General features: G+C 36.7%; 1 protein-coding gene across 2 annotated transcripts in view; it reads left to right on the plus strand.

Moving 5' to 3' along the window:
- ADAMTS3 (ADAM metallopeptidase with thrombospondin type 1 motif 3) overlaps positions 1 to 27863 on the plus strand; it is a 130377-nt gene that overhangs the window by 55536 nt on the left and 46978 nt on the right. For both annotated transcript variants that reach the window (XM_072405353.1, XM_072405354.1), the window contains exons 6-7: positions 9746 to 9896; positions 25388 to 25581. In XM_072405353.1, the coding sequence (XP_072261454.1) occupies positions 9746 to 9896; positions 25388 to 25581 (345 nt within the window). The remainder of the gene's footprint in view (positions 1 to 9745; positions 9897 to 25387; positions 25582 to 27863) is intronic.

Genomic DNA, 27863 nt, shown 5'->3' on the forward strand with positions numbered 1-27863 from the left:
ATTGCATGGAAGCACTATTTTAAGCCATTATAACCACGATTGAGGTCAGTGGTGTTTGTTGCAAACACCCTGACTACCAATTTTAAAGTGATTATCACTTTTGAAGTGTAGAATATGCCACATATGCCACTTAAAATATGGTAATCGGCTGCTGTATCCAAGTAAATGGAGTTACTAATTGCCCCTTTAGTGTAACAGTACAGTGATCAAAGCATTGATCACCATACAAAAGCTGAACGCTCTTATACAAAGACCACAGGTTATGAATAGATTTGGGAAGAATTACTTTTTCTGTCAAGCTTTTATAGCGGTCCATTACCTGTTTAAAGTGCCTCACGTTCGGTCCCTGTGGCAACCCATGATGATGGAACAAAAATACTATTGGAGCAGTTCCCATCTGATCATAAAGATACAAGCAATAGTAATAACCCGACCAAACTATTAACACATTTTGTATCTGTGGGGGGAAGAGAAGAAGAGGAGGGAGGGAAAGCCAGGCTTTACCAGGGCAACTAGAGGTACATTTAAAAACATAATTTAAAAGATTAAGAACTGTGTCTCTATAAATGAATCCTAGGCCAACATATAACCACTAGTTTCGCAGAAAATAGCAATATTGTTTAGTATCATACTAGGTTAGCGATGGTGGTAAGGTGTCCCACCTGATGCGTTTTGTCCGAACCGGGCTTCCTCAGGGGTAAGGGGAGACTCTAGAATTTATAATAATATACAGTATTAACAGTCCATATATATGCATTGACTGAAGGTTAGACTGATGTTTACAATGAATCAATAAAGAAAAAAGGAAAAAAGAAACTAAACATGACTTACCTAGTAATATTGCTGGGGCTTTTTACTGCATTAAGAGCCTTGTGATACTGAATTGCTACTTGTAAGTGATTTGATAGTGAGACGGATATAAATTTGGACGTACTGCTGGTGTTTCCAGATGTCCGAGTGGAATGAACAGTGTGATAGAAGCTTGAAATGTTTATTCCAGGACTTTCAAATGCACAATGGTTATGACATCTCTGTCTGTCTTAGTAGAAGTAAATGACAGCAGGGGAAGATAAATTGTTGTCTTCTCGTATGGAGTATTTTCGTTGTGGTATGTGGGTGAGTTGCGGGCAGCCGTCCCTTTTAAAATGTGTCAGGTGGGACACCTTACCGCCATGCCTAACCTAGTTTGATACTAAACTATATTGCTATTTTCTGCGAAACTGGTGGTTATATGTTAGCCCAGGATTCTTTTATAGAGACACAACTCTTAATCTTTTAAACTATGTTGTTGGAACAATACCATTTTGTGTTTTTAAATTTAACTCTGGTTACCCTTCAAAAGCCTGGCTTTCCTTCCCTCCTCTTCTTTTCTTCCTCCCGAAGATACACGATATGTCACAGGTCGGGCAAATAGGAGTCCACTCCTATTTGATTATCCATTGGGGCTTTCCTTTGGGGTGGAACAAACTAACTAAAAAACTATTAACACTTTAACATGTTATTGAAAATAGGTGTTTTTTGCAGTCTATGTTCCCTGTGGACAGATTTCTCATAATGTCTTACCATGCCAGGAAGTAAGAAGCAAAGTTCACAGTGATGTCTCGGACCAAAAGATTGACACAAAACTGGCCCAAAGCTGAAAAAATATAGATTCCTAAAAGTCAGATGCACTTTTTTTATACTGTATATGTTACCTGATTGTGATTTCAGATGTGGTTGTTAGAGAAAAATATAGAATCATGGTTAATATCTGATCTAGATCTCCCAAATATTCTCAAACCAAGCTGCTTAGGCTTCTAGTTTGTATTTTTTTTGGCTGTACCTTTTGTATCTGGTGCATTTATATTGTCTGTTCTCTGCTATACTGTGTGTTTCTGGTATGCAGCACTAGTTTTGATTAGTAGGGTTTAATGTTGTTCAGGTAGACATTTCTAAACTTACCCTTATTTGTAAGGATGGTTCCTCCTTGTCTGTCTTATCTCATTGTTTCTCCCTTTGGTCTAATTATAGACCTTTATAAGAATGATTACATTAGTTAATAAGATAAAAAAGGCCACTCTCCCATATCTGCTCCACTACCTACCAGTGTGGCCATGCACCACTTGCATTTTAGTGCTCGGAATATCCTGGACACGTGGCAAGGGGCAGACCAATTATGGAAGCAACCAATGTGGACCTGGTGAGCAGACAAAATGAACATCAGGGGAAGCTACTTCATGATGAATTTAGGTTCTCATCATTGGTGCAGAAGGGTTGTAGCCCTTTTCTTGGATTCCTGGACTTTGTCAAAAGGGGTAAAAAGAGCACCTGGGAATATTGCATACCACCAATCTTGTGAGAAGGTGCCCTGGCATTGGGAGGTTTGAATCGGAGAGGGTAGAAACTTGGAGGAAAGTGTGTATAGTGACTTTTTTTCCTTTTACTTCAGAGTTTTAGAAAGGAGGGGCATATATACATGATAGTCTTTGCTTTTTTGGTACAAGGTCTGATTTATAGCCAATCTGTGCTTGTATGCCAAAGAGTTGTGGCAAAGATTTGTGCTACTGTCCATGTATGGGTAAGTAACAGGTTTACTTTTATTCCCCTCTTTTCCCAACAACAAATACTTGCCCTTCCTATATCCTCCTGCCAATCTATTAAGCCTCCAGGAATGCAGCAACTAATTTCATGTATATCATTGAATGTGATATTGTTGGTTCTTGGCTGTTGGCCTAGTCACATGTGAAGACCCCTGCACTTTCAGCAACACAGGCCTTTGCTTTGCTCAATATGATGTAGGAGCAATGTGGTCAAAGTGCAAATTTACTAAAACTTTTAGGGGGTTATTTGTCAAGTGGTACAAAACTCCTCACCAGACAAATAACAACAATTCTACACTAATAAATGTTAAGATGGACCTGATTTAATAAATCTTTTCAAGACTGGAGAAGATAGACTATCATATGAGAACCTGGGTGATCCAGTAAACTTGGTATGGATTTCTTAAAAATAATTTGCTTTTAGTTAGCAAATGCTTTAAATCCTGGACTCGAAGAATATTTTCAGTCCTGTGCAAGATCCATTTCAGGCTTGCAGGTACTTCCACGATTGTCTATCTTCTTCAGTCTTAAAGAGCTTTAATAAATCTGGCTCATTCTGTTCCCCACTTTTTGATAAACAGGCCCCATTGTCTTTCATTGATTACTAAACACTTACCAAGCTGTATCTCTGTAACTAATTTCACTGGCCAAGGAAATAATTGATATCCCCACTCTAACAGATATTTAAAAGAATTCTGTCTGGTATGTAGCAGTTGTACTTATAGATTTATGCAGTTATAGAGGTCATCAAGTGCATGAAAGAGGAACATACTTGTGTAGTCTAGACTTTACATATGGAGACTCATTTTATTTAATCAAAGACATCACATAACAAATGCGGATGTCCACACTGACTTCAGGATCAACAACTTCTGACTGGGGCTGTCCGGTGAATAATGCCAACCCTTTCTTTAAAAAAAAAAAAACATTGCATACAAAAACCCGGGAAATATTCACCTTACTAGGCTGGGAAGAATGCACATATTTTCAGGAATTTTCCTCCCATCTGCTACTGTTCTCTTACTTTTCATAACTCCCTCCTTTTTTTTTTTCTTAAATTTGGACAATTGCAGGTGGTTGATAAAGTCCAAGCCTGCCATTACCTAAATAGAAGTCCCACTGAAAGGATCAAGAGCTCTGTGTTTCATCAATTTAATATCCCTGCATTAACGCCAGCCAAGCAGACACAGAGCACATGCCAAGAGAAACATATGGGACTCAGCTGAAGGGGGGCCAGTTTTTAGAGACAGCTCTGTAGTCTAAACTTCTTAAGGAGTTGGTATAAGCGTGCTTTCATTCAAAAGGTGTTGCTTCGTCTAAAAACACAAATTCAGCTCAAACACTACTACCTTTCACCCTCCCTGTTAGCTTAAGGTGTATTTAGTTCAATGGTTGTGTGATGCCTGCGTCACAGATACCTGTAGCTCAGTTTTTTTTGCTTGCTCAAACTTATATATTTACAGTATGTTAAAAAATGTGAGGACTGCCTGTGCTGACCTTTCTATGAAAATGCCGCAAAAAATATAGGAAAACCTTAACAATGAACTTCTTTTTTTTTTTTTATGTTTCCTCTTTGGTTAGTTAAATTCTTATTAAAGAGCATTTTGTTATATCTGTTCTATATGTGCAAAAAAAACCTAATTATCCTACTAAACATACAGTGAGCTGTACTGTGTGGAGCAGGTCAGAAAATTGGGGCAGCATTGCAGCACAGGATAGCAAAGCGCTAACTCTTTCTGGTGCTGTTAAGTAAACCCATAGCCAGTGAAGGTGAAGCACAGGTTTAGTTAGGTTAGGTTCACACGCTCAGTAATTGTTGCTGGAAACGATAATTAAAGATAATTTCCAGCAACAATTATTGAACATGTACAGACAGGGCTGTTCTGTTCTACAGGGATTGAAGGAGGGAGGATGAGTGGGAGGCACTCAACTGCATCCGCCCCATTAGGAAACAATAGCAGTCGTTCAACCTTGGTTGTTTTGTGATCGCCATTAAACATCTGTACAGATGTTAAAGGATTTTAAATGTCAGAGTCAATGCCAAAATGAAGGATATACCAAACTGAAATGAAACTAGTTCTGAAAAGTAATAGACAATAAACTCTGAGGACACCAAAAGTTAACTGAAAATAAGAAAATAGATGCATAAACTTCATTGTCCATATATATATATATATATATATATATATATATATATATATATTTATATATAAATAAATATATATATATATATATATACATACATAAAAGCCATGTATTATTATTTGGTAACAAATGTTAGTTTCCTGTAAATGCAAATAAAAAAGTGACATTGTTCTAACAAGGAACAAAAATACAGAACTGAAATATATGCACCTAACACTGCAGCCTGATAATTAATGTAAATTCAATTTCACCCCAAGTTACTTTACTGTCTCTGTATAATTTTTTAATACTTATAAGAAGATCACTGAATGCCAAGCCTGAATGGCTGCTAATACTGCCTAAGATAGTGCTGGTGCTGCTGTATTTGGATTTGCAAAATAGCTCAAACTACTTACCCAAATCAACTTTAAGTAATTGTAATATTAACACTGCATCACAAAAAACAAATATTGTCTGTTCTTTGTCTAATCCATGTGTTCTATACTAAATCAAGTGTGCTGAATCTAAATCTACAGTTCAATCCTAAATTAATTACGGGTATAGACACGATTAGCTACATTCTCTCGTTCCGCAGTTACTATGTAATCTCTATGCATACTAACTTTTGCCTCATAGTTCCATGACATTACAAAAGCGTAGTTTTATGTTGCAACAACATATACAAATACACAATATTCACCTGAGTCCTTGTTCAACACACATGTACACTTCAGAAGTGTTTCAGGCACTTGCTTTTGCGTTTGTGGCTCTCCGATTTCTCCCGTTGCAGAAATCAGCAGTAGTCGCCCATCATGTTGGGGTTACACCGGCCTTGATATCTTGTTTCCATAACAGAAATGTCCTGGTGGAACCTCTCCCATTGTACATCACTCACATCACCCAAATGTTGTGAGAAGAAGTCCAGATGGGAATGTAAGAAATTAATTTTAGGTGACATTGGGCAGCCAAGTTGATGGTATGCTGTTAGCATGTTGTTCATGAGTTCAGCATGGATTTCAGCTCACTGGTTGCACAGAAAGTTTTGTGCACCTAGCACAAATGAATCCCAAGCAGCAAGTTCAAGTGGGTTGAGTTTGTTTCTGAATGTGGCATCACGCATCAAATTGTGGACTTGGGGACCAACAAAAATGTCTGCTTTCAGTTTAGCATCTGTTATAACTTTTCCAAGCTTGTCCTTCAGATATTGAAAAGCCATACTATCACGATTAGTGAGCACGGACAAAGTTTTTTATTAATCCAAGTTTAAAATGAAGTGGCGGAAGGTAAACTTTCTGTGGATCAATGAGTGATTTATGCTTCACGTTGTACTGGCCAACAGTGTGTTCAGGTCTGGGTGGCCATTCTTTCACTTTGTAATGGTTGCTGTCATCACAACTGTTCCACAGGCACAGAAAGCACATATATTTTGTATATCCCAATTGCAGGCCAAAAAGGAGTGCCACCACCTTCAGGTTACCACAAGCGTTTCACTTGTGATCTGAATAGTTAATCAATTTCAAAATTACCTCCATGGATTCGTATGTCTCTTTCATTCCTTCGGCATGAGCAAGAGTAAGAAGTTTTTTCGTTACCTTTATGCAGCAATACAGCTTTCAAACTTGCTTTCCTCGAGTTTCCACTGCTCTGGTATGTATTCGCAACCTAACTCCATCGACAGACCACTTATGTTGGTACAGAAGCAAATGTCGTTTTCCAGCTTTAATAACCTGCAAACTTTGTGTGACGATCACAAAACTGTGAAGTTGTTTCTTTTTGTAGCAAATTCCACTTCTTTAATCTGGAGGCAAACCGTTCAGACTTCTTTTTTGACAAAGACAGGTCCCCTACTAGATCATCTAAATCTGATTGGCTTATAAAATGTGGCTTACCCTCTTCAAATTGGGGTTCTTACCATTCATTAACATCGACATCATCCTCCTGTTTCTCATCCAACATGTCACTGTCAGTAACAACAGATGTAGGAGTGACTGGCATTGGATTCTCTGCATCGTGGCAGATTCACAATCAGGATAGACAATTTTTGACTTAGTCTTCTTCAAAAACCCAGCAATTTTACTCATACAGAATTACCAGTCCAAGTGATGGGTATTTGGCTCAAGGCAAACCATAGGCACAGCAAAAGGCATTTTATTCCTTTTCCCATTCAAAAATTGTGTGTCAGGCCAATGCAACACACTTGACAGCAGATATGAGGTGCCCAGCTTTTATCCTGATCTCCAATTTAACATCCAAAGTAATACTTGTCAGCAAATCTCACCCTCTTGGTTAGGTTCTTGCGTTGATCACACGGGATATATTTGCCACAAATATAGCAAAAATTGTACGGTTTATAACATAGCTATGTCTATTAATCTTTAGCTCAAAACAGACTCACTATGGCCTAGCTGTACTATTCAATAAGATGGTTTTGTACCTTATATATACCTGTTATATACCTATTTCTGACATCAGCTCACTGATTTGCTCAGACATGCCCAGCCGCTGCTGGAACATGCATGCCACCAGGGGACGTGATTCAGCTGAGGCAGCAGCAGGCATAGTGGTAGCTGCAACTGTTATAATGCTCCCATGTAAAAATACATTACCCTATTACCGACCATTTGAACAGCTATAGCACGCCTATAACTTAAAATCTACGTACGTGATAGACAAATTATTTCAGATTTGGAATCAGCACACTCGATATCATGTAAATCACATGTGTTTTTCCCAGTAGCAAAATCGTTGTTGTGCAGTGTAATTAATGAATGTTTTTCTTTTTTGTAAATACATAGTTACATTAATTGCTATTTACTTTTGTTTGAAGTACAGTAATAAATACAGATAAATACTGCAGAAGTAGAAGGGATGTTGTGAAGTAGAAACTGAAGTTTCATTTGCTTATATTATGCTTAACCCGCCCCCTGATTCAATCAGCATTGCTAATGAAATTAATAAATAAAACATTTCTGTTTTCATTACTGACCTTATTTTAGACACAAGTAGATCATCTCTATGATTTTGTGCTTCTCTATGCAATGAGGGCAGATCATGACTGGTAGGAGAAGCCATCAGGATACTGTACATAGCTTTCTAAATACTGTACAGGAAGCTGTGGTAATGCCAACATGTGATTCCAAGCTTAAATCATTGAAGGAGCTGAAATCCAAAAAATGAAGTGTGTGGACCAGGGTTAGAAAGCCTTTATTCTTGTTTTGGTGTGGTTTCCAGCAGACCCATTAGAATTAATGATACTTCAATTAAAGCACATTAAAAACATATTGCAACAAGCAAAAGATAAATAAAATGAATGATTCTCTAGTGCACGTGTTACAAATATATATACAGGTTTTCAGACACTTCATGTGCACTAATAATATTCAATATCTGCACACCAAGTAAGTAACATATGTTATATTATTAACTGATGATAATATCTTATTAGTTTTATAAGGCAGTCTATTAAAAAACAATCCATAGGCTTCTCCAAATTACTGGTGCCTTTCACACAATGGTTTGGCTACATTCATTTTTAAAAATAGACAGACCTTAAAGCGTACCTAAACTCAGAAATTACACAATCCTTTTATGTAAGGTAAAAATTCTGCTTTTATGTAAGGTAAAAATTCTGTTTTTTTTTTTAAATCTAACAAACTTTTTTTTTTAAAAAAAAAAAGGGTGCAGCACTGCCCCCTAATTCTCGATGGCCTAGGCGATCGAGAATGAATGGAAGCGCAAAGCCTCCCAGGATACCTGCGTAACGCATCCCGGGAGGCTCTTGGGTGTTCCTGGCACCTCGGGCATGCGCAGGAGTCTTTTTGCGAAAAGACAAAAATTTGCATGCTTTTTTTATCCTACGTCACCAGATCTCGCACCTGGGTCTGGTGATGTGGGATGAAGAACCAGGAAGAAGAGTAAAAGACAGCGACGCCCGGAGCGCCAGCTCGGGGACGGGTGCCGGGACGACACGGGACCGGATACAAGACACCGGTTGGATCAGACTGCCCTGTAAGATTGATGGTAAGTGTATTTTTTTTAAGCACTTCTTCAGTTAAGTTCCTCTTTAAGAAACTAGCATCTTGCATAATGCATGTGAAACTCTTAGCATATAAATATTTGGCACATTCTGGTTCAATAGACATTTCAAAAATTGACTTTTTTTTCCTTTGCTGCATAGCATTTTGTCCACGTGTTATCCTAATAAGTCAAAAATAAATGGAAAATGGGTTTTGCAGACAATGGTTTTAGTGAGCCAAAGTAAGACATCAGTTTGTTAGCATAGCAACTCAAAGGAATGGTTTATTTAGTATATTAGAAGAAACTCTTTGGCATACCATGCCATGACTCTTGCCAGCCTGATATTAGCGCACAGGAGTGGGAAGATGACCATGATACAGCGGCTTCTTCCAGACTAAAGCCTCTAAGGTTCACTTGGTTCAGCCTCTGGAACTTCTAAAGAAAAATGACATACTGTAGTAGCCACAGATAGACAAGTTACATAACATCTAAGAAATGTGTTACCAATAAAATAAAGAAAATGATAGAAACAGATGACTTTATTATTTCAATGAAGCCTTAGTCATACATCTGGGCTACTTTACCTGAAAGAAACTTTCAGAGAGCGAAACATGTGGATTGGCAATGAAGTACAGTAAAATGGAATAAACAGCCTTTAAAAGTAACTTGTAGAAATATGGTGCCTTCTATTCTTGACTTTTTTTTTCTTGCTTCTCTACTTAGTGAGCCAATAGTCCAGTCTTCAGGTCAAGGGTTATGACACCGCTGTCTATACACTTATTTTGGTATAAATATCATAGTACATTAGGGATACAGATCACATCTTCAGAACCTGTTATTTAAATATAAGTTGGCTTATCATTATCTTATATTTTTATTAAAAAAATATATGTAGTTTTGGGGCCAACACCACTTGATCAAGCCAGATGCATGACTAATGATCCTGTTCTAGAATATTTATATTACATGCAGAATTTTATTTTACATTCCTATTTATTCTTTTACATTGTTTTCTCTATTTTAAGGCTGGAATGATTCGCACAAATGAAGATGAATTTTTCATTGAACCTCTAGAAAAGGGTAAACATAAAGATGAAGAAGATGGCAGAATACATGTAATATACAAAAGATCAACTGCAAAGAAAGTTTTGCCTGAAGACATCCCAAACAGATCTGGTCAGTCCCAATTTATACTGTTGGTGAAACTTTGAAACCATTTTTGTATGGTGTGTTAGTGCATATGGTTTACATTTTAATACTGAAGATTGTATAATGCATATTGTTCTTTTATGGAACAGGTGTGAATGGTACCACAGCCTATATACAGCAATGTGAACTGAATTTTGATTTACTTGCCATTCTATTTCCAAACTTAACTCTTGGATAACAGCTAAATATATAAAGTTGCAATGCACATCTGAACTGTTTTGTACGCCAGTAGATTTGTGATTTTGTTTAGCTTTTTTTGTGGTTTATACAATTCTGCCGGACACAACAGCAAGAAAGATGTCATCAACAAAAATTATATTACTATTATAACACAACTTGTACAAATTCTCCTATAAGTAATTTGTGAGTGGTCATGTGATTGTATCTACGTATCTACACGTATCTACTGCAGGGGGTTTGGTTCAATTCATAGCATTTCTGACCAGTGGCAGTGATTATCTTCATTAAGTCAACCAGTCTTTTAATGGGAATTGCAACTATTTATCAGACCTGAAAAGTAAATGGAATTTGGAATTCCATTTTTCCAGAACTGGTTAGGCATCCATGCAACTACCTGGATTGCTTCTCTTCACTGTGCAGAGGCCAAAATGCAGAATGAGTTTGCAGGTGAAATTAAAATTGGCACTTTTCTGGCAGTAAAGTCAAAGCACCTGGAGCACCCCAGGTGTTGTTGTTGGACTGCATTTATATAATATAAATAAAGGAATGAAAATGAAAAAAATGTATGGTGAATACTTTTTTACATTTCAAAAACAGTTATTAGAATACACTCTATTTCATGATAGTGCCTTTTTAAGCCAGCGTGGTACTTTGAATTAGTTTTTCTATGTGAATCCATCTAGTGTTACTTTTACTATGTACTATGAGTTGTGGATATAGTAAAAATAGTAGGGGTTCCTCAAGACCTGAAGGTTATTTCAAGGGTTTAAAGAAACATGCACCTATATACCGGTACATTTCTTTATCTTAAACAGGCCACATTCCTAACATTCATAGGAAAAGATATGCAATGAAAGACATCAATTTTAAGCGGGACTTTTAAAGCCAGTACCATCAATATATTACAAAAATAACAAAATTTTAATAATAATAAACATTAAAAACAAACATCATTTAAAATACATAAAACACAATAAAATTGTGGGTGTATATAATGACCTCCCCTTACAGAATACCCCCAAAGGGTTTAAATTCTGTATTAGTTCTTGACACGTTTTGTGGAAAAAAAACACTTCTTCAGGAAAAAGGAGAGGAGAAGTCTGATGTTTGTACTTCCAGCAGCCCTCTTATTTAAAATTGTTGGAGGTGGTTATGGCGGCAATGGTATATTCAAATCCCGTTTAGCTAATTAGTGAGTAATCTCTAATTTTCAGTATAAATCACAATGATCCTAAGTTTCATGTCCTTCAGTCTTCAAACAGATATACGAACATGCAGCCCAATAACACAACCATGTTCCTATTCCATCGGCTTCCCTTGCAAGTATGTCAGCCAAGGGTTTCAAGGGTTCCCCAATTTTAAAATGGTAGAAAAAGTCTGCTATTTTAGTGATATTTTAGTGAAGCAGTAAAAAATTACCTTCCACTTTCCTTTAATAAATCAGTGCAGAATTTGTTCAGGTTCTCATGAATTACTTCTCATTGCACAAGCCTTTTGACCTTTCAACAGCTTTACCAAATAACATGTGATAGGGCTTATGTATAAAAACATTAACAATATATAAAGATATTGCTACAAATTTCTGTGCTTTCTGCTGTCCTCTTGCTTAATGACACCAACCCAGTATGATGTATAACTGATTGCTAGGACAAACTTTGTGCTGGCTTTTTTTATCAGCAATGACAAACTGTATAAGATGTTTTTTTTTTAAGTGTACTAAGAACTAAGTTGTATTTTTTAGGCCTGTGAGATGTAACGTCTGAGTAAAGTACCTTATGTCTGAATAGAGATTTAATCATTACCTCTTAACAACGTAAAGGCCAGTAAGTGAGTCTTTATCGGGTTGCATGAAGGAAGCATGCTTGTCTATATGATGTGGTTGTCATGACGCTGGGTGGCAGTGTCTTTGTCACAGGTGGGAAAATGCAGAAGTGAAGGATGATTGGAGTGTTGCTCCTGGTTGCTTGGGAATGCATATCTAAGAGCTGGACCTGACACAATAGAACATCTAATGAGCCACTTCTGTCTAGGATCACACAGCGATTTAAACGAATGGCCCTCTGGTGATCTGAAAAGAATATTGAAGGCTTTATATATTCATGGAGTGGTTTGGTCATTTAGGGAAAAACTGAATGAATAACACTACACAACAGTCAAAGTGTTACTGACTAATATGTATGTTCAGTTATATTCTTTCTACAATATGTATATATATGTTCATGTACATATGTTATAACACTAATTGTTTACATACATATTTCGTATATCCATAATATTTACATCTTTTAGATCAGTTTTCCATGCTTCATGAGAACCACACTTTATGTACTTTTTATACACCATCAATAGAACAGAAATGGCTGGTCCCAACTTCACCCTTTGTAGACTAATGTTTAAGGTAATCGGAGAAATACCAAAATAGCATTGTTGCTCACCTTCTTAAAAATGTAAGTTCATTGGTGTTACCCAAAACTAATGACTCGAAAACCTTCTTACTTCCCCCTGGGGGTGCGTCATGGAGCCACCCTGGACTCGAGTGAGTTAGGCAGGCTTGCAGTTTTTCAGGTCATCTATCACTGGAAGAAGATGATTTATAAAGACACATACACACATAAAGACCTCAGATTACAAAGTGATCAGGAAAGTGTTGGGGAGCCTGCCTATTACAAATGACAGCTTTCGTAATATCTACCCAAATGATAAAGCAGACCAACGTTCAGGTTCACTTTAAGGTAAAAGAAATGAGAATTTTATTGTAGATTACCATTACTAAAATCAGCAAATACAGTTTCCTAATGCAAAAAATAGACTCTGCTTAGCTTTGCTGCTTGTGGAACTTTGAGTTTTCTTCCCATACCTTGAGAACAGATATTACATGTGCCATGTGTAACACTATTACTGTCACAAACAACTAAATAGATACAATGCTCATCCAGTCAGAAAAGCAGAATAACGTAACAATTGGAAAATGGTCAAATATCAAACAATAACTGAAATGAAGGCTTTGTCCTTCTGTATTAAAACATCACATCTAAATGTGTAGACAAGTAGCCCATTTCCCCTTCCTACACAACAGGGACAAATGGAAAGACAAGTGATCACTCTTTTGCTCTGAGAGCGCGGCTAGACAATAGTTTTTATTGAATGCCTTGTAAGTGGCTGTGTTGGTCATTTGAAGTTTTCAAAAGAAACCCCTGTGTGGTGGCTGGTCCTGTTCCTTTTCTTCTTCACAGCCTTTTGCTGCAAATCTTGTTTAAGTGTCATTCATGTATAGGTCAGTCTGAATATCTTTTTATTATGATGAGACCTGCCTGTGTGCTTCTCTTTCCTGTGGGAAATCAGCTTGATGAAAAATGTTCCGAACAGTCAATTTGCCCTAAATGTTAGGCTTATTTAGTAAGCAGTGTTGATATAAAAAGTGCAGTGCCTGTTCCACTCTGACCTTAGTAAGCTGAAATCTGAATGCCTAACATGGGTTACTGTTTTTATATTTTGTCACTGCTGTTTCCACTGTTGTAAAGCCTGGATGATTAGGTCAAATTCAAATATATGTTTATTTGTTTTAGGCAGGTAAATAGTAATGATTACATGAATAGTTCATATTGACATGTCCAGACAGCAGGAGTTAAGGGATCTTTTTAACATGTTTTCACTGCTTTTATGAAAAAGGCCTCCTATTTTCATTGCTCAACACAATAAAATGTGGAAGTTGTCTCCAAAACAGTTTTTTGATAACCTTTGTTTTCAGTTCTCCCCCACCACTGGTGATAACACAATAACTCACAAACTTCAGGTATTTTGTGTCTGTGCTTCTGAAATGATTGCTTTACGCTTTATGTTTAGACGCAGTCTGTGTGAGAAAAATACCATGACAGCAGAATAGTAAACTTTAGCAAGGGCAGGGATTTTTCAGCTCTTAGCACTGCCTCTCACACACAGTATCAGGGCATAGGTATACTGATCTTGCCTGCAGACCACCCTTAAAGGATGCCACATATGACTAAATGATTGAACAGAAATCAAATATCCAAAAGTGGACCAGGATAATACCGATGGGGAATGACTCTTTCCTTCCATTTCTCTGCACCCAAAAATGACCAGTTATCTCTTTATTAGGACTTTACAAAATTGTTGGCATAATTTCACACCTAAGAAACTATCTTTCATCCTCTAACAACAACAGAAATTACATTAAATTAGATGTGGATGTCCAATTTATTTATTTTCATTCAGTTTATTATATTTTGCTGCATTATGTATCATACACTCTAGTTATATTCTATTGAAAAAAATACATGTGCCAGTAGGAATATAGCTTGCCAATGCTTCTATTAGAATAATAGAATATTATTGGCATGATCTTCAGAGCACACTCCTCCGTAAAGCATGTGCTGGACTGAGTAGTAGCATACTTGTGATTGCCATAACACCATACACGTAAATTTGTGTCAAGCAGCCAGTTTTAGAATATTTTTTTGCTCTTGAGATTTGCAAACCTTTTGCTTTTTTATTAACTTTCTTTCAGGCCAATTTTCCTGTTATCCTAATACCTTTTGCTGATTCTGTATTATAATTCATACCTTTATTTGTGTTCATAGTGGAATTTTATTTTTGCATGGAAGGATCATGATCACAATGTGTACTGCGATTTTTAGTTTTACTAAACTGAAACCCTCAGCGTAGCTCTGGGTAGCAGCAAGGGAGTGACCTCTTCCCACTTCTCACCCTCATGTATTGTCCCAGTGACATTTTTACCAGACAGGAAGTTTTATTGCGGTCTGTGTCCCTGTTGGATACTTTTTCCCACTCCCTGTCTGGTGAAACTATTGTCACTGTGACAAAAAATGAGGACATATCTACTATGGGCTTGCAGTAAAAAGTCCTATGAAAATATTGTCTGTACCTCATTCTATCTTCTGTCTAGAACTGAAGTGCTTAGATTTCACCAGAAAACTATCTGCCATGGCTGCTAGTCAGTGCTAATGATAAGTATATTTTTTGCAAACTAACACAATTTAGGAGACCATTCAGTATCTCTATTTATCACTTTGTTCAGTACATGTCTATTACTGTACTGAAGATCACCCTAAATAAGTAGAAGTGTTAAGCTGCCTATAAAGCTACATAGACTTATTTATGTTTCAAATACATTGTGTAATATCTTTTAATTTAAATTGTAACTGCTGTTATAAAGTAAATGGGTTGTTATACTGTTTTTATGTATATCCGAAGATTCTACAATCTGTTTATATGAACAGAGAACGCAGAGGATGCATAAGACAAGTTCTTCTTCTTCCAACACTACAGTCCTCAGACTTTAGCTTGCTTTACAATATTGCAAGAGCTTGCATGTTTTAATATCATGGCAGCAACATAGTGGCCAAAAAAGTCCTTAATACCTAAAGCCCAGCTCCTCTAAAAGGTACATGTTAATGGTATATAGTTGTGTGAAAAGTACACCCAGTAAAATACGTGCATTGTGTATTGATAAAAGTGATATACCTGTATCACTGTATAAATAGCACATACAATTGGCATGGTGTATTTATTGTCATTAATTAAATCAATGCAGACTGGAAAAAGTAAATACACCCCTACATTCATCACCACTTTAAATTTGTTAAAATATAATGAGAATCTGACGATAAGAATCAGTTTATACAGGTTTAAACCTCAGATGTCCTGGTTGTACTATTTTCTTTACTTCGCTTGTGGCCCTCAGAAAACAGTTTGTGATGGCCTTTGAGTCTGGCAAGAGATTTAAAAAGATCATTAAAATAAAATATAGTAACTAAAATAAAATTTTCAAATGACAGCTAATTTGTTCAGGACTGATCAGCTGAGCAAACCATTTACTGTTAAAAAAAAAGTCTGTAATTATGGATCCTGCTGGAAATTCTTTTGAAGAGACAATTTAACCCGCGTTAGAAGAAAAAGGCATTTGCTGTCAAAAAGGAGGAAAAATGAGATAAAATCAGCAAGACTATGGTTTGCCACAGACCATGGTCTGATTAAAGAAAAAAATAGTTTGGCTATATTAGCATTAAACATTTTTGGCACAAACAGAAAACAGAATTTCAGGAGAAGAACCTTATACCAACTGTTTTGGTTTGTTGTGCCCTGCTGCTTCGGGACCTGAGCAGATTGCATTAATCAAGTCCACTAGAAAATGTGCATCATACCAGTGTGCTTAATAAAAATTTGAAGCAGCCCCACTGGCTCGGATTTATTAAAGCTTTCCAAGGCTGGAAATGATACACTTTCATCAGTGATGCTTAGTGATCCAGCAAACCTGGAATGGATTTCCTAAAAGTAATTTGCTACTCGTTAGCAAATGTTTTCAATTCTGGACTAGATCCATTCCAGGTTTGTTGGATCACCCAGTTTCACTGATGGAAGTGTATTTTCTCCAGCCTTGGAAAGCTTTAATAAATCAGGGCCACTGTCTGTAAGTCAATGTTGAATCCTATTGAAATGTTACATGTTCTGGGATTGAAAAAGGAAGGTCATGCAAGGAAACCAACAAACTTGTAGGCAAGGTCAAAAGCAATGTAACCGTAAGTAATACAAAAAGTCTACAATAATTGATTTCATCTAAAATGGGAAATATCAGCCAAAGGTAAACTTACTTTTTTATATTACACCATTACAACTGTTGATTACATGGCTGAAAAGAAAACGTTTCCTTGTACAAGTAAACCACATTTATTTGTACGAGCTATTTAAATGAACATTTTATATTTTCCGTGGTTAAACATGTTATGCTTTATGCCACCATTGTCTGTAGATTGATACTTTAGATATGGAGCCTGTGCTGTGGTGCGATTTACTGGGTAGATTTCTGTTAGTGCTGCTAGGGTTTCACAACGGAAAGAATTAAAAAGACTGTTTTATTCAGTCTTCATTTATCATCTGTATATGTTCTTCACATCTGCTTTGCAGGTTCACGTGGAATTGCTTATAGCTATTACAATGGCATGCTACATGGACATGTGGGTGAATCCTGTTGGTCACAGGCAGAATAGTTGTGCCCCTAATGTTGCATCATGATTGTAAATCAGTTGTACATTTTGTTATAATACAATCAATACTTTATTCGTCAAATATGTTAAATATATATTCAGAAAGAAACAAATTTTCATTTGGTTATTGTAAAGTATATTTTAATATGTATTCTTCTGCTAAGCACCTAGTTAGGACTGCTAGCTGTAAAAGTTCTAATAGTATTAGGTTGTTTATCATATTCCTAATGGGTGTCCTTATTGGTACAAATAATACACACCTATAAATAACATCTATTTGTGGACTTAAATCTGTGTTCCTGCCCTTAACATGTTCTGCAGAAGTGTGCCTGGACTGGATTGTTAATATCCTTGCTGCTGGCTTTGAGTGGAATAAAGTCTTCAGTTGTAGGTCCAGGTTGTACCTAGTTGCCAGCCCTCACTAACTTTTTGACTATCTACAGGACTTTTTATCTGAGCTGGCTTATGCTAAAGGAAATCTATTTCAATGTATCTGCTACAGTCATGTGAATACATAAGTACAGGTAATTTGAAACAATTTTTAAGAAACCTGCAGATAGACTATCATGGGAGAACCTGGGAGATCAAGCAAATCTGGAATGGATTTTTTCATACTCATTTGGTATTAGTTGCTAAATGTTTTTAATCCTGGATGCAATCGGTTTCAAGTTTGCTGGATCACCCAGGTTCTCCCATGACAGTCTTATCTTGGTGAGCTTTAATAAATCGGACCCTGAATAGCAGTAGAGCAAATATGCATATCTTCTTCATAAAAGTGGTAATAGAGGCCAAAGGAAGATATTTATTTGCTAAGAGTGGTATTACTAGATATTGAAAGTCCTGAGAACTAAACCTTAAGATATTCAAACAGAGATGAGTGTTGGCAAAGAGAAGGTAAGATTGATAAATTCATAAAGCACCTTATCTTTAGAAAGAACAAGAGATCCGTGTGTCTCGAATAGTATGAGAACAAAAGATTTGCAGCTGCAGAATGGATGATAGCATATGATTGAGTGGTTGTGGGGAGCTAGTTCTTAGGCAGTAATACCATTTTCTTTGGGGAGTTATAGAAGCTCAGATGCAGCATAAATTAAATATTTGTAAAGATGTGAGATTAATGTTGAAATACTATATTAATTGCATAATAGAAGAACTCTGAAACAGTTATAAGTACTGTTCCTGAGCATCCTTCTTCTTTTCTGTGCTTTTTTACATTGCAACATTTGCTGTTTTCTCTTTAGATGAATTCATTAGATTGATATCAAGTAAACATTTTACCCTTGGTTAGGTCCACTCTTAAATATATCCCATTTTATCCACGTAGATTTCCAGTAACCAGCTTTTATGTGAATATCTAGATACATATTCTTAGCAAACTGTTTCACAACAGTATGAGAAAGGTCAAAAATAGTGACGTTTTAATTTTTAAAAATGGAATCATTATTGCAACTTTAACAATGCAGATTTTTTTTTCTTTGGGGGAGGGGGGGGCTATACTGAAAAAAGAATGTCTTAAAGTGCTTTCACCTTGTGACCTGTGAATCATGGATTAGTCAGAAAGAGAGTTCTGAATGTTTAGACTATCTTCTAAGATAATAGTTTAAGAAGCATGAAGCAAGTTTAAGAAGTGATGTTACTGTTACAATGGGTTCAGGTGTTTTAGCTGAACCACAGAACCACATATTTGCCTTTGTGGCCAGAATGACATACTAGCCCACTGGATGAAGATGCTACATATTTCAATTCACTTAACCGATGCAAATGTTCCTGTAGGGCAGGGTGTAGGGGCTTTGAAAAGTGATACACATTAAACAAATATTATAGGGATGTAAAGGGAAGCTTTTATGTCAGTTCTTGGTGACCATCACAGATTCATCTAATGTGGCTCAAGTAGAACTTTAACAGTGTTAACCAATAATTATAAAGTAACATTACCAGTGAAGCTCCAACTCTGACACTGCATAGACTGTACTGGTGTAACAGGACTGAGCCTAGAATAAATGTAAGGCAGCCACTAATTTGTAATAAATTAAACCATGTATAACTCAATTTATATTATCCAATAATGAGGGCTGATATTGGCTATAGTATTGCAAAGACTACAGGTTTCACACCTGTTGTGTATTTGCATTGACAACACTCCTAATGACATCCTATATGTCAAACTGTGAACAATGAGTTTGTTCTACTAAGATAAAACCTGCTGAGGCCCTTCACCATTGGTGGTATGTGCCAACCTAAAGCTACGTACACACTTCCAATGCTTCTCGCCCGATAATCGTCTCAGGGCCGATATTGGACGAGAATCTGAAGTGTGTACAGCGCGCATCGTTGTCTGAATGACCGTCCTGGCGGATCCACGGAATGAACGAGGAACCAACGTAATGCAAGGGAAAGGGGAGAGCACACAGCGAGGTGCCGCTCCATCGCTCTTCCCCTCCCCTCTGCATAGAACAGAACAGTGCTTTATGTACAGCATCGTTCATGCATCATGGAGTGCTTAGTCATTGGAAAGGATCGTGAAAGATCCTTTCCAACAACTATAATTGCAAGTGTGTATGCGGCTTAAGAGTGTGGGCAATTTACTGAAAATTTAAACTTCATTAGTTCTTAGGTTGTCTAAGTTTTCTTGTATCTTGAAATCACTGTTGGAACCATTAAAAAGAGAACGACGAGACACTAAAACATATTTGTGCACTGTTGTGATACTGCTGCTATAGAGATGAAGCTATTTGATACAGACTTAGCCTGAGATTTGTGGTTTTGTTATGTGTGTCTTTTATGCCAAAACATACACAGTTGCACTGTTCTGATTTTAACTTGATCATAAGTGTTCATCTTCTAATCCATACTAGGTTTGATTGGTTTCCAACAGCTTGCAATTCAAGCATGCTGGGGAAAGAATAGCAATAGTACTGTTTCCAAATAAAACTTGTATTTAAGCTATGCAAATAATTTTAAGTGGAGTTGCCCAGACATTTTGTTTTAGATTCAGTTGGGTGTAGCAAGTGTATAACCGCTTTATTTCTTTTAAATTCTTACTGGCAAGAGAAAAAAAGAATGTGCGGCAGGGATTGGCAGCCAATGTGTCAGTATGCTTTTATTGGTTACAGTAATGAACATCCCTAAAATATAGGTGTGGCTTAAGGTATGTCCAGAAACAGAGAGTTGAAAATAACCCTAAAGCATTATTATCTCTTTTTTTTATTTTCTGTTTCCTCTTCATGCTTCACATTTGTGATATGGTTTGGGTGTGTATATTTTTTTTCCATACTATTCTATATTTAGTAAGTAAGGGGATTACCTTTGATAATAGTTCCATAGTATACAACATCAACTGACCAACAGTAAGGGCATATTCAGATCTGCTTCCCCTGGAAGCCTACTCTGCACAGCTTCAAGGATCCTTTTTAAGCCGAAAAACAATTGCGTTTGCAAAGTTATGTGAGGTTATAGTGAGTGGGAACCACCATAACCCCCGCTGTTACTGTGCTGTCACCAGCACTTCTCCTGCATGTTAAAAAATGCAAGGCTCTGTTAGCATAAAATGCGCACCTTCTGCTCATTGCAATTCCAACCCTTGCTGTGCCAATGCTTTTTTCACTAGGGTTAACATCACTCACCAATAAAATGTTGCTCTTGTTGTTACTACTGTGCCTCCAACTCGATTTTGGGGAAGGAGAGGGGGTATTCATGATAACTGTCTCATGCTTGAGCAACAGGGGTGCCACTCCTGTGTTACCCATTCATGCTGCCTGCAGACCCCAACTACCCTATGGCATCTGCCTGTATGCGGATATCATCCAGCATCTTCTCCAATGTGGCCAACAACTTTGGCAGCAAAAAAAGTACTTTAGTTTTAACAAATTATACACTGCCTCAACTCTGCACTTCTCCACTATATACCTATTTTTTTATTTATCATGTAATTACTTTTTAAACACAATTTAAACACAATTTTTAATTGTAACTTTTCCTGAAAAAGAAATTATTTCGTAGACATAAATCTTTGTTAGACGGTATAACAGCCAATTTAGTGACCCAGAATATTTTTGCTGGGATTTTGAGGTTTACATTTACTAAATAGAATTGATTGTGAATTCTTCTTTGTTACCCCAAAATAAATATATATATATATCTGTTATAATATATGAATTTTTGTATGTAAACTCCTACTTTCTTTGCTGTATTCTTTGTAAGTTCATTAGTCATTTCCAAAACAACCTTTAGCTGTCATTGCCATAATACAGTAGCAGTCAATTTATCTCGGTAAGCTTTCTAGGATTATAGTGGATGTCCTGCACACTTCCAGGATAGATTGGCTGGCTGGGCTTATTCCAGCTAGAAGCTTTTTCTCTGCTAAAACAAGGTCAATTGATATTTACAACTAAATATATATATACACGTGATGTTCTTAGAGTGTGCAAAAGTCTTTTCCCAGTTTAGGTTTCATGTGCATAACTTTGACTTGTTTGTTGATCAGCTAAAGTTTAATTACTATACAGCAATATTAGTAAAAGCCTATATATCATGTATAGAATATATCAAGATTCAAGTATCAATACACATGCCTCTTATGTTTATACAATATTTTATAATCTTATATCTATTTCATTTTTTTTTAACTCATCCCAGAACTCAGTTTTTAATTTAAAGATAAGTCAGCATCTAACATATCATTGGTTTCTGATACCTAGATCCTAGTGATATGTTTTGGCACCAATATTTCAGATTGAGACAAGCAGTGACCCCAGTGTCTAAGTTTATTTGAGGCAGTGCTGCATGTAAAGTCAGGTCCTATACTGCAAGATGTATGTGCTATGGAGTGTAGGCAAGAAAAAAAAGCCCCCATAAGCCAGGGAAAAGTTTATTTTGGTTAAAGAGAACTTGCTACCTCCTGCTACAATTCATGGCTACTCTAAAAAATCTCTAAATTCAATGCAGCAACAAAATAAGAAGAATACATATGTTGGACATACAGTAAATAAAATACCCATGCAAGTGATAACAATATGTACTCAGTGAAAATACACTACACTTTCTATTAACTGCTGTGTGAAGATTTTTCAGTGAATAATTATGTGGTAGCTTGTTGCATACTTGACCCGTTAGCATAGTTAACATAGTACAAGAACCATGGACATGCATTAGGTCAAAGATCAAGTAAACAGAAGACTGCCATTATGGTGTTTTAGTGACCTTGGCTTTGAAACTGTGTATTTGTAGTGCCAAAAGTATCATAATCACATAATCATAAAAAATCTAAAAGCTCTTGTATATCATTGCTTTAGGTTGCAAGAAACTGCTGCTGACGTACTTATGGAAGATTGACGTGCATATCACTTAAAATATTCAGCATAGATGTGTGCATTCATGTTAAAGCATTCTTTTTTTTTCAAACAAATTCATTTTCTATATTATGGCAGAATTATGTTTATGGATAAAATGCTAAAACTCTGTAGCTATTCAATGCAAAATATACCTATATTTTAGTCATAGGCAATACTTCTTTAAAATAATCCAATAAACCACAAAATGCTGTGCAAGGTTTAAAGAACATAAAATTATTGGTGTTGAAATAATTATACTTGTTTGGAAGTGGTTATAGGTGCACGGTGCAGGGGCCCAAAGCATCCATTCAAAAGCCACCCTTTGCTCTTTTCAACTGATTTCTATGGGAAATACTCAAAAATATTCTCATTAAGCAATGGTGATGAACACATGACTCTTTGGGTGACCTGTAGTTCTGTAATAGAAAAGAACATTCTTATAAATGTGCCTTTTATGCCATATCTTCCTTTAAGCATTACATTTTTCTGTTTAAATAGAGTGGGGAAGGATTAAAACATTTGTCAGGTTCTTGATAGGTTGTAAAGATTGCTATTTATGTCCCCACATGGTAGTTGTACCATCAATTTATGTCATGGTGACCATTGAACCCTTTAGCTCTAGAAAGACTCCTAGATTTTGCATGAACTGGAATACAGGTAGTCCCCGAGTTAAGGACATCCGACATACAGACGCCTCCTAGATACGAATGGGGCTTCCCTGCTTGCTCCTGTGCAGGGCGAAGGCTTGAAAGGGGGTAGGGGGGTGGTTTGCATGACTTGCAAAAGAAATCTTTTGCTAAACACAGCTGAGGTTGTGGGTGATCTTAAGGACTGAGCTCTTTCTGCAGCCTCTTGTAACTCTGTTATGACCAAGTCAAACTCTGTTTATTTTTTAACACAGCTTGCTCCAGAAGTTAATGGATGTCTAGGCTCCATAAAGATTTTGTTTTTGCTTTGTTTGTTAACTCACAGTGAGAATTTATACAGTGACATACAGTGACTGACACTACACTACCTAATATGTTGAGACAAACATCTGTCCTAATTGCATTTATTAAAATAATGTACCTGTTCTGACTTACATAAAAATTCAAATTAAAAACAGACCTACAGTCCCTATCTTGTATGTAACCCGGGGACTACCTGTGTTCATGAAATCTAACTGGGGCATCAATGTGACTAAATTATACTATCCCAATCGAACTTTACTTTTTAAGCTTGCTGATGTGAATTTACTAAGTTTATTCAATTGCCATATATTGCTTCAAATATTTTTAGTGATATCATGGAATATAAAATGAGATATATATAAAAGCTGAATTAGTCTCTGTTTTGATGCGCTGTTTAAGAAAGTCTCCCGTACAGCTCCTGCCAAATGCATTTTTACTAGAATGATTCTTCTATTTAAAGGGATGTTCATGACATTTTTACACTCTATTCCCAGGGCATGCTGTGTTGTGTCACCAACTTCACCCCTTGTAAAACAGTTTTTAGAACATGAGCTAGTGTGTGAAATTGCCACCTATGTGCTATTATACTGTTCTTCTAAAACATAACTTAAGTCTGTGGTATTTGGTTACATTTTGTGAATCAGTCACCACTTTAATTTTGAATACAACATAAAGAAAGTTCAGTTGATTTTAATATGAGAACGTTAAGGCCACTTTCCTATTTGAAGTATGAACTTTAGAGAATGCATACTTGTTCATGATCATGCCATACTGCAGTTGTGTAAGACAATAAGTAATTGTGATTATGTGGCTGAAAATGCAATAGTATTGCTAAAGCTGTAATGTGTTGACAAATTTGTAAATAAAAAGCCCTACTCCAGTGGTCAACCAAGCCCTGTACACCTAAAGCTGAACTCTAGCCTAACTGATTGCTTTGACCATCCATAAAGGAATTCCTTTTGTCCTGTACACTGGTAGTCTTTCTTTCTTCAGTGCTGTGTAACAAGCAGAACAGTGCTTAAAAGTCTTCTTTTAGTCCTTTGCCTCATTTTTGGCCAAGTGGACTTAAAGCATCATCTAGTTCTTTATCTACATCCATGCTGCACTTTGCTTCTCTGCTCTTTAAAGCGTACTCAAACTCAGAAATTTCACTTTACTTAAAAAGCTTGAAAACCCTTTTATGTAAAGTAAAAATTCTGTTGTTTTTTTTTTTTTAATGGAACACACTTTTTTTTAAAAAAAAGGGTGCAGCACCGCCCCCTAATAATGAATTAGCGTGCAAAGCCTCTTGGGATACCTACGTCACTAATACCCGGGAGGCTGTTGGCCTTTTCGTGCAAAGAGAAAAATTTGCCGATTTTCCCATCCTACGTCACCCGATCTTGCGCCTGGGTTGGGTGACATAGAATGAAGAACTGGAAGAAGAGACGAAGATGGCCAGGACAACCTGGAACCTAATGCAAGACACCCCGGATAGATCAGACTGCCCTGCAAGATTGAAGGTAAGTTTTTTTTTTTGGCAGTTTTTAGTTTAGTTCCTCTTTAAGCTATTATTAGATTGCATAATAATAATAAATATAGTTAATCTATTATTATAAACCTTATATGCCATTTAATATGCATCAGCATTGCCTTGTTTGTTCAGTTTAAAATTATATCATTTGAAAAATGACTAGGGTACACAAAAATGGGTGTCAGTTGCGCCTAAAAAGAGTCTGATAGGTTGCTAGTAGTTGCTCAAGTTCTTTGATATTTTTTGCTCGCTATGCCTGGATTTCACTTCTGCACCACTGAAATTTTTAAAAATCAAAGTGTAGCTGTTCTGGTAAGTTATAATTCTTCCATGGCATAGACTATGGCAATAAATGTAGCAAGTATCAATAATATATCTATAAATTCCAAATATCTATACCCATGACAGCATTCTATTATGCTTGTCATTTTGTTTAAAATATCTATTTATATTTACATTACAGATTTGTCCAGCCTTGATAATTTGGACAGTGTGTACAGCAGTGTGGAGCGACAAGTGAACGAGACTCTTAGAAGACGCAGGCACACAACTGACAATGATTACAACATAGAGGTGCTGCTTGGGGTAGATGACTCCGTTGTCAGGTTCCATGGCAAAGAGCATGTTCAGAACTACCTCCTTACTCTCATGAACATTGTGAGTACAACTATGACAAGTACTGCTCTGTGGTGTCTGTAATAATGTTATTTTATCCTGGATAATGCAGGATATCACAATATAACTGATTTATACTTTGTTGAATTTTCATGCAAAACATTCATATATATTTTTTTTCACATCTACCTAAACAACCTACTGCACAACATAAATGCAGATGATACTATTGTTTGTGCAGTTTATGGCCCCAAAAACTGTTCTATGGGGCATATTGATTAAAGCTCTAGATCAGGGGTGCCCACGCTTTTTTGGCTTGTGAGCTACTTTTAAAATGACCAAGTCAAAATGATCTACCAACAATAAAAACTTGAACTTAAAAACTCCTGTGCGCGGTAGAGTTTATTTTGAAAGGCAGGGCCCGCGATCTTCTCGCGTTGCCTTTGCAATCTACCGGTAGATCATGATCCACCTGTTAGGCACCCCTGTTCTAGATCAGGGTTCGGCAAAGTTTTATGGCCACTAGGCCGTTTATGGGGTGGGCAGAGCACACTAGGCCGGACCTGCCATGATGGCTCCGCCCACCACCAGGGAACGCCCCTGAAGTGAAATCCCTCCCCTCCCTATGCATTGCGGAGGAGAGGGATTTACCTTCAGGGAGCTTTTCCTATTTGCTGCGCCAGCGGAAGTATCAACGCTGGCCGCGGTAAATAGGGGAGCAACTGCAAGGGGTCAGCACCGGGACACAAAGTGATAAATAAAGATGGTAAAAAGATAGGGAGAAATTGTTATTTGTCAGAATAACTAGCAATGTCAGCCTTTATAAAAACTAAATTTTTTAAAAATATTATGTCTGCAACCTTGCTTCACTATCTTTAGGGGAAGCCAGCCTCAGCTGAGTCCTTCATGCAGTCCAGGTTTTAAATGGCTACAACCAGAAAACCATTCCAGGTGTGCTGGATCACCCAGCTTCACTGATGAAAGAGATTTAATAAATCAGGCCCAGGTTAAGCACAAGATGTCCTGGTTCCTAATATCTAAAAAAAATGAGGAGCATACGCAATGATTCATTGATCATTACTTCATTGATCATAAAAATCCCAAAGCCTAATATACCGTGTTTAGATCTACAAAGCTTGTTTAGAACTTATTAAAGTTCATGTATCTGGGTAGCAGGGCAGGATCTTAGTTCCAGCTCCACAAAACTATAGGACGTACTTACAAGGATTCCATAACACAGGCTCCCCCTGTAGACCATAGGCATTTGATTTCCATAAAGGTTGAGAAAGAATTTGTAAACAACTTGCTGCAACTACAAAGTAAAAACACATCTTAAGAATACTTAGGCCTAATTATATATGTTTTAGGACACTTACTAATGAAAATTTGCCCGTTAACCACCAGAAAGACTTTCCCCTGCTACGCTGTTTAAAAATGCATGCTTTTTCTGTGCCATTAAATACATAATTCTTGTTTATTCCTTAAATGTTTTCATGGATTGGTTTACTGTGGTTACTATATAAAAGCTCATTGCCATTTAGATGCTCATTGTTCTATTGGCCTGGCCCAAGCACTGGAGGAAGTGTTTTGTTCAAATAAGGTGGATAAGTGCAGCACTATAATAAGCATGAGCTCCTGGACTATTGAAATGAACCTAAATAGATGGCCGTTCCATTCATTTCAATGACCAGAAGTTCTGTGTGTGTACATTGCAGCCAAGGTTTTCCATTTACATTTCTAACCAAACACTACCAAGTGCTGCACAGGCCAAGGCAGTGAAAAATGTAAGCACCTAAAGTCTGTATGGAAAATATTCGGATGGGGAGGCTATTCCTGAGACTTAACCCAAAGTTAATACTCGAATTAATATGTATAATAAATGATATGTAGAAAAGTACTGTTAATTCTCCCATATCCTGTATGTGTAAGAAAACAATTTAGGACAAAACGATGAACCCCTTTTGATGTGGTTAAACTGTCTTAGTCATAGTTGTTAATAATGGATTGCTCTGTAACATTGTTTTTCTTCCATTAACCCGCAGCTTATATCCACTTTGGGAAATCCTGAAGTGTATCCCATTACTTTTGTTCCAGCTTCGGTTTCTATATTTCCAGTTACTTTTTCAGGCAGACTGTTATTTTGCCAGTGGAAATGTTTCTATTGAAATTATTTTTATGATTTCTGAGTTCTAGAGGAATAAAAAGGGATGTCTTCAACTGCTTTTACATATTCAGAAATGGAAAAGTTGCATAGACTGAGCTGCCATCCTGCCAAAAGGATGCCCTAGTTTCCTATTTCAGAAAAAAAAATAATTTTTCATCAT

The sequence above is a fragment of the Pyxicephalus adspersus genome, chromosome 3, assembly GCF_032062135.1.
Source record: "Pyxicephalus adspersus chromosome 3, UCB_Pads_2.0, whole genome shotgun sequence".
Lineage (NCBI taxonomy): Eukaryota > Metazoa > Chordata > Amphibia > Anura > Pyxicephalidae > Pyxicephalus > Pyxicephalus adspersus.